Source organism: Perca fluviatilis, chromosome 6 (genome assembly GCF_010015445.1).
Source record: "Perca fluviatilis chromosome 6, GENO_Pfluv_1.0, whole genome shotgun sequence".
In the NCBI taxonomy this organism is placed as follows: Eukaryota; Metazoa; Chordata; class Actinopteri; order Perciformes; family Percidae; genus Perca; species Perca fluviatilis.
In genome coordinates, this window is record NC_053117.1 from 24,173,377 (window position 1) to 24,181,842 (window position 8,466).

The 8,466-nt window shown below is 42.7% G+C and overlaps 1 protein-coding gene across 3 annotated transcripts; it reads left to right on the forward strand.

Moving 5' to 3' along the window:
• The first annotated feature begins 1,064 nt into the window (after positions 1 to 1,064).
• On the forward strand, positions 1,065 to 8,435 carry znf131 (zinc finger protein 131). 3 transcript variants are annotated; one of them, XM_039802875.1, is made up of 9 exons: positions 1,065 to 1,195; positions 2,218 to 2,365; positions 2,459 to 2,560; positions 2,862 to 3,006; positions 4,365 to 4,473; positions 4,627 to 4,818; positions 4,960 to 5,335; positions 5,457 to 5,587; positions 7,359 to 8,435. In XM_039802875.1, exons 2-9 carry the CDS (start codon positions 2,236 to 2,238, stop codon positions 7,875 to 7,877), a joined length of 1,704 nt encoding a protein of 567 aa, XP_039658809.1. In that variant the 5' UTR covers positions 1,065 to 1,195; positions 2,218 to 2,235; the 3' UTR covers positions 7,878 to 8,435. The 3 variants fall into 3 exon arrangements, with proteins under 3 accessions (XP_039658809.1, XP_039658807.1, XP_039658808.1); XM_039802873.1 differs by lacking the exon at positions 1,065 to 1,195 and adding an exon at positions 1,305 to 1,434; XM_039802874.1 differs by lacking the exon at positions 1,065 to 1,195 and adding an exon at positions 1,305 to 1,434 and having other exon boundaries at positions 4,627 to 4,791.
• The last annotated feature ends 31 nt before the right edge of the window (positions 8,436 to 8,466 follow it).

An 8,466-nucleotide genomic window follows, 5' to 3' on the forward strand; every position in this document is an offset into this window, starting at 1 on the left:
CTATAGTGTTTTTACTCTCAGTGTGTTCTGAGTGACAGTGGCTACGTTCACACCGCAAGTCTTAATGCCTGATTCTGATTTTTTGCTCAGATCCGATTTTTTGTTTGGCTGTTCACATTACCTTTTAAAATGTGGCCTATATCAGATTCCAGTGTGAACTGTTTGCGGTTTTGAACTGACCCGCATGCGCAAAAGAACACTAACAATGACATCAGACGCAGCACGCTGTTGCACTAAAGTTAGGGAGGTTATGGAGGAAATCAGCATTTTCGCTTTTATTTATTTATTTTTATTTTATTTTTTTTGCCGACATCACCTTTTTACGTGAGTCGATCCACGCCCTGGCGATGCGACGCGTGGTTGGGGAACACTGAGGACAGTCCTCCCCGGTTAACAGCCGCACTGGAAGCAGGGGGCCCCGCCCCTCCCCGCGGGGAGAGTGGCCGCAGCGAGGGTTTTTGAGGTAAAAGTCACATAAAATCCGCCTTGGCTGTTCACACTGCGGTTGCATTGAAAAAAATCAGATCTGGGTCGGATTCAGGACCACATGTGGAAGTGGCCTGAATCTGATCTGAAAAAATCTGATCTGGGCTAGATTTGAGTGTTCACACTACTTCTGAAGAAGCCTGACCTGGTCACTTGACCCCACAAATGGAACCCCATAGATTTGGGCCACTTTGGCCTGCAGTCTGAACGTAGCCAGTGTGTGTTGTCTCGTGAGGATGTGTTTGGCTGCACTGAGCCTGTTTTGAGACGTGTGTTAAGAGGTGTCTTACTTGGAATGAGTTTTAGCAGGTGATGTGGATGTGAACTGTTTGGTTCAGGTGACTGTTGGTAAGGCAGACTGTAGTTAACGTTTTGCAAATGTGGCTTCAATTATGACCACTGTCTTTTAGCAATCGAAAAAAACTGTACATCTGAATTTACCTTTATTATCCGTTTTGGTAATTATTAGTTTGCCTGGTTCATAGTAGTTTTTGTTGTTGTTGATAAGAAGATCTAAATTGTCATCACTCACCACTGTCACTAAGCAACGCTCCTCGGCGTCCTTGACTTGGCAAGGGTTTCTGGGAATCCGAGGCCCGAGGGTTGAACGACCGCCCTTTTTGGAGCAACGAGAGTAGAACAGCGCTACATACGTCGAAGGAAATATTACCGAAAAACAACTTTCTGAAGCAGCGTAACCAAACTTGAGGTATGTAAACCGATGGTTTGTAACGTGTATTTTGACCCTCAGCGGTTATAATTAGGAAATATATCTGAGAAAAGTGTATTTTAATGCGCGGTTTGATGACGTAATGTTGATTGTCAAACGCGAAATGGCGAGCGTGCTAGGAGGCCCGTCAACGTTACATGCGACATTCTGGGGTTGTACCATGTTTATTTCCTTCGTGTTCCACTTTCGAAAAGATTGCATTGGTATATCTAGTCCTGGTAAGTTCGGCGTTGATTATATGTCTCGGGTATGTAAAAATACTTTGTTCTTCTGTTGGAGGCAGGATTGTATTTTTGCTAGTTAACGTTAAGCTAACATGGAGCTGGACTAGCAAAGCTTTTAACGTTAGCAAAATGAAAAACCATGCGTGGGGTCATTGGTTGAATAACATGCACGTCTCCCCGTGTGGCACGCCAGAGCACACTCTTAAACTTCAGCAGAATGTTTCTGTGTAACGTTACACTTTTCATTAACGTAACGTTTAATTGGGCCCGGTATTTATGTGGTTCTCATGGGCCCTCAACTTGACTTCCTCGTCCTGTTGGTTCTGTGCAATGTTGTTGCCCTGTAAAGCCATTTTCAGCTTTGAGCCTCAGATAATTTCCTTTAACTTAATACAATTGAATTACACTCTCCCCCCGTTGTTTTTATGCTGGTCTGCCAGCTGTGCACTGAAACGGCAAATTCAGTGATGCAGTGGTCAACATTTTGAGATCCAGTTGTTTAGCTAATGATGTGAACGTGGTATTCAAAAATAGGTTTTGTGTCTCTTGCTATTATGAGGCATACACCTAGAGCTGAAGTAACAACTCCTCTTTACTATTATAAAACATTTTTTCGAACTGTATCCCCCACTTATCAATATGTAATCATCATTACAATTTGGCAAATGTTTTGGCATTTGGCACGATGATTATGTACAAAAACACGGTAAACACCTATTTTTTTGTGTGTCAAATTAAATTAAGAATTGTATGTCCATCTTCCTCCATTCTGTGCAGAGAAGGATAAGGTCAATAATGGCGGCTGAGGTGGAGGTGGAGGTGGAAGGATGCAATGAGTACCCAGCGCATTACAAAGTCATGATGGACAAACTTAATGAACAACGACAGCTGGACCAGTTCACCGACATTACCTTGATTGTGGATGGTAAGTAGGCATATGTTATAGGTCATCTTTATGATGTCTTAGTAGAACTATCTAAACAATACCTCTTATTTTCATGTCTCTTGTCTCTTCCAGGACACCAATTCAGAGCCCATAAAGCAGTGTTGGCAGCATGCAGTCAGTTTTTCCACAAGTTCTTCCAGGATTTTACCCAAGAGCCACTGGTGGAGATAGAAGGTATTCTGTGTTATAATTTAATTTTTGGTAATAAAAAGTAGCCTGACAGCTCTTCAGTTGTAGGAAATAAAGTAAACCTCTTATTTGCAAGTTTATTAAAACAAAATGTAAGGTTATTACCCAAACGGTCTGTTAACCGCATCTAATAGAGAGGCAGTTCCTGGATCAATTTTGAAATTACTGTGATGTTCCAAACATCTCCAGCTGAGAATTTTGTGCAACAAATGTTTTTCTGTGTTTGTTACTATCATATGTAAAACAGCTTTTACTCACCACTGCTTCCCTCTTCTTACTCTGACAGGAGTGAGTAACGCAGCCTTTAGCCAGCTGATGGAGTTCACTTACACAGCAACACTAGTGATAGTTGGAGAAGAGGAGGCCCATGATGTCTGGAAGGCTGCGGAATACCTCCAGATGCAGGAAGCCATCAAGGCGCTCAACAATAAGTGAGTCCTAAGGCCCTGACACACCAAGCCGATGGCCAGGAGCTAGTGGTGATGAAGGCCGACTGTGGCGTCGACCCAGATTGCCTGTGTCTTGGCCAACAATTAGCACTGGAACACACCGCACAGACAGCCCACGACCAAGTACCACGTATGTTCTTCTCCTGCGTGAGAGGAAATAACTCTCCATACCAGCAGGCGGCGGCGGTGATCTATTTGTCATTCAAAAGGGGAAACCTGATACAAACGTTGCTATGATACCCACAAACAAACGGTGTTTGCTCGAATCAACAGCTGCAGAACCGAACGGAGCCTACGGTCCCTCTGCTTCACTCTAAGACAACGGGCACCGGGAGATGGCTAACCAGACTGTCCATCTCCCGGTCATCCGTTCTCTCGGCAAAGAATTCTCCCTATGATGGGAGTGGAGGGACCGAGCCGGCTGCTCGTTTGTCAGCTAACGTTAGCTAATTCCACCCACACAACATGCCCTTATCCTACACTGGTTACAGAAAATTTGCCAAACAAAGTTGTCACTCATGTGGTGATAGCAATGTGCTTTCCTACGATCTGACAAGAGCGTGTGAATTAAACATTAAGTTTTTATATTTTACTAATTTAGAGGCCGGTCGGTAGGCTGGTAAGCTAGCTTGCTAGGGGGCTAATTGTTTAGCGGTGCAGAGAGAGGGAGGTGTATTATGGTCTTTATAATATTAAATTTCACTGTGTAGGATATTAGTTTATTACATTTGTTTATTTTGTAATGTGTATGTATGTAGAGCTCATTTAATTGTTTTGATTGTTATTCTTAAAATAAATATACCAACACAAGTAGTTATTTATATCTTGTTGTACGTTTGCAATCTAATGGACATAATGTGCAAAAATAGTAATTCCAATCTTCCAAACCTATGTGGTTTTTTTTTTTTTTAGAAGGAACATTCAAACGTCATTTTTGGCAAATTTTGACAGCTTCTGTGTATTGGATTGATCAGATGAGATGAAAAATGAAAGGAGCTTTGTGTGCACTCTCACAGTCGTTTCTTTGCTTTCTTCACGCTACCCTTTTCAAGCCTTGCGCTCCGGTGAGCGATAGCGGCCCAAAAAATGCAGACGAAGGCCGTCTTATGGCAACGGTGCGGGACACACCGCACAAACTAGGGCCTAACTTGGGCTGACGGTAGCCTTGGTCTGTCACCTATCACGGCCGATGAAGCTTAAATTGTGTCACTATCCATATTTAAATTATGTCATGTACAAATTTAGTGGCAAAATGTTTTAGAAGCTAGAAAGGAATTTGTCTCAGGACTCCTTCATCTAAACATTGTTACCTCTTAACAAGAGCTTGTCTTCTCCGGTAGGATGAATGAGAATCCCTCGCTGACAGCAAAGGGCAGAGGCAAAAAGAGGAAGATTGCGGAGACCTCTAATGTGATTACAGAAACCCTACCTTCAGTGGATGGGGATCAGGTCAGTATGTTCATAATGGTCACACTCCTAGAGATATTAGTTCCTTGAAAAGCAGTGGACATTAAGATTCATTCTACTTATTGTATGAGGTGCACACAGATGACTTTGTCCACGCAGTAATTGTTAGGACTGAATGTTTTTAATGTTCTCTAGGTGGAGATTGAGGTGATAGGGGAAGGGCCCATCAAGGTGGAGGAGTCTGGACTGGAGGAGGTGGTGGATGCAGCAAAGAATGCTCAGGCGGCATCAGATGACTCTGCTTTGGCTCTTCTTGCTGACATAACCAGCAAGTATCAGCAAGGGGAACCCACGCTACAGGTCATTAGAAAGGGAGAAATAGAAGAGGTTTATTGAATTGTATTTGTACAGACCTTCCTTTGTAAGCCTTTATTTTTTTGGTTTATTAATTGGTAAACTGTATATTTACAGTAAGAGTTATGGATGTAAAAGGATCAACCCTGCCTTGCCTGTGTTTGTGCGTGGCAGGAGGTGGTGTATCAGGAGGAAACGGTGACTGCCTCCAAGGTGCTGGAAAATGTCGAGGTCGTAGAGGTCCAGATTTCCCAAGTGGACAACATGTTCCGCTGCAACAAGTGTGACCGTAGCTTCAAGTTGTACTACCACCTCAAACAACACTTGAAAACCCACCTGGGCATGCTTGACAAACCCCACGTGTGCAACCACTGCGGGAAAGCCTACACACGGGAGGGCGCCTTGAAGCAGCACATTAGCACGTTTCATTTTGATGCAGAAGAGCTGTCTCGAAACCAGAAACCCCAGAAGAAAGTGCATGTTTGTGAATACTGTAAAAAGCACTTTGACCACTTCGGCCACTTTAAGGAGCACTTGCGGAAGCACACTGGTGAGTATGAAAAATGAAGCTGGTTTTGTGTTTGCAAATTACTTAATTTAGTACAGTCATAGTAATGTATCATTGACTTAGACATCTAGCGTTGAAAATACATGCTTGCCTTTATCTGTAGGTGAAAAACCGTATGAGTGTCCAGATTGCCATGAGCATTTCGCAAGGAACAGCACACTGAAGTGCCATATGGCAGCCTGTCAGAATGGGGCCGGAGCCAAGAAAGGACGCAAGAAACTCTATGAATGCCAGGTACAGTTTGTCCAGAATCAAGGCCATCAAAGCTCCTGCAAGTGCAGTGTATACAAAAAAAATTTTTGACATTCTGTGTGGACAGATGCATTGAGTATGTATTCAGTTATATTGGAATTACATATAGCGTTAGATTGTGGTCAGAATGGATCTATACGCATGTGAAATTAAATATCTGCAATACTGAGTATTGGTAAACTTGATCCCCAATAGGCAAGATATGCTTGACAGGTGAATAATTGATTTCTGTATTTTAAAAGTCTAGTTTGCATCACAGCTTTCAATTAATGTTTACAAGTAGGGCTGAACGATTTTTGAAAATAATCTAATTGCGTTTATTTAAAAAAATATTGCCGATTGCGATTCGATATGCAGATTTTTAATAAGCTTTTTGTCTTCTGTATTCGTCAAAAAAACTAGCAATAAATCATTGTATAGTATGAACTTCACAAGATTAGATAGATTAAACAAGCTGTTTTCTTTCCTGGAATGGGCCAGGCCTGTATGTGATGGTGAAATTTGGAGTGTCGTGATGCTGAATTGTATATGAATACTCTTTTATTTAACTACTTCAATCCCAGTAGTATATTGAGCACTGACCAAGCCTGGTGGAAACATTCATATGAAAGTCAGAAATAAATCACACTAAAGTGCAGATTGCAGAAATATATAAAACAAATGTGGCTTTACAACACTTAGTAGTATTTAGATTATTTAATTATTATTTACATAGACATATGTAAACCTGTGGATTGCATTTTTAAAACACTGTCTTTGAACTTTACTAGACAGTTAAATAAGTAAAATATATACATCGGTGTATTTTCTTTAACAAGCGCCCAGAGAGGAGCTGCCTCCAGCCCCTCCCCCCTCAGAAGTTGGGTGCGCGTGTGCATGACAGCGTCAACGACGCTGCACTAACTCAGAGAGGCTATCGTTACGTTAGTAGTAGCATGCTGGTGTTGCCGTGGGATTAGCTAACTGTACTAATAAAACCCGTTGAAAACGCCGTCGACGCTGCTGTGACAGCTCCCCGAACGTCATTTATCAGAGTCTGGTTGTTACCCCTCTCCGCGGCAGTCTCCTCCGCTCCATATCTTTATAATGGAGCTAACCGGAGCTAACCGCTAATCAGAGCTAATCGTTGCTAACCGAGCATTCAGTTCTGCGTGCCTGTATTCATTAACTGCATGTGTGGACTGGAGCCCGAATAAAACCCTTACAAGTTTTAAACTACAACTCAGAGTTGTTTGAATGACAGAAATCTGCTCAAGGTACGGCGTACCGTTAGCGTGCTTTCTCTGCGGACTACGGAGTGCGGACTGATTTGCTCTCGTGAGTCACGTGACCAAATCGCAGCCTTTGCGATTAGGAAATCGCGTTTTAACATATCGCGATATTATCGCAAATGCAATTAATCGTTCAGCCCTATTTACAAGTAAACAAAGGAATGGGGTGGAGCTGCGAGGATTTGATTATTTGATAGATTGAAAATTAATGGGCAACTACTTAATAATTGATTATTTGTTGTAGACATTTTTAAAGTAAAACTTGATTGGTTGGTTTCAAATTCTCCAAATAATATTTTGCTTTTATTTGGTCTTACAATAGTAAATAGAATATTTTGGGTTTTAGGCTGCTGGTATCAAAATGAGATAATTGATGACCTCACCTCGGGGTCCAGGATATTGAGATGGGCATTTGTCACTGTTTACTGAGGTTTTATAGACTCCATGCTTCCCATGTGACCTATTATTTTCTCCTCCATCAGGTCTGCAGCAGTGTATTCAACAGCTGGGACCAGTTCAAAGACCATCTTGTGAGCCACACAGGCGTCAAGCCCAACCACTGCACCATGTGTGACATGTGGTTCACCCACCCAAAAGAACTAAAGGCCCACCTAAAAGACGTCCATTCCATTGAGGACAACAAGTCATCGGAAGAACTGGTCATCACCGACTCTGCCGCACTCGCCATCGCAACGCAGAGCATAGAAGGAGGCGAAACTGTCCTGCTGGATGATGGAATCCAGGTGGAACACGTCACAGTGGAGCCTGTGGATGTGATGGAGATGGAGGAGACTGCAACAGTTGTGGTGGAGGATGGAGGGGTGGCGGAGATGTGTGAGGAGGACGTGGAGAGATTAAAGCGGGCCGGGGTGCAGATCCAGGTGGTGCACGTGACCACGACTGAAGTTGATGGGCAGCAGGTGGTGAACTCTCAGGTGGAAGTAGAGATGGAGGGTGAAATGGTGAGTGTTGAGGAGGCAGTACAAGCAGTGGTTGTATGAGAATGTCAAATGGACCGGTCTTAAAGGACCTGCAGGACACTCGTTCAGTCCTGAACAGCTGCAGTATCCTGTAGCTGACTTCTTTTCCATAAAGAACACTGCATGTGGGATACAGCATGTCCCCTCAAAATATGCCCTGCTGTCTGCCATCACATTGAATGACTTGATTTCCACCACCTCTTACTCTTTGAACTCTGCATTATGGACAGAGTTACAGAGAGAGATCATTTCCTGCTAATGATCCTGTATTTATTTTAATGCCGTTTGCCATCATATCATGTATTGTCGATGACTCCTCAGTGCTTCATCAATCTATTTTCATAAGTGTTTTTCCTGTGTCCTTATTTTACCTCAAACGTATATGTTCTTTTAGTTTGGGTCACTTGCCAAGACAATTTGACAAAGAATGAAATGTTCTTGTGGCCGCTCAAACAGCGTATGTATGGTGCTGATGTTCTTCAGTGCTAATGCTACAGTTTTGTTCAAGCTTATTTTCATATTGACTTTTGGTGTTTTTGTAGAAACTCGTATGGAATAAAAATTGGTTTCCAGAATGGACTACAAGTCTTGCATGCGTCTACTCAGATCT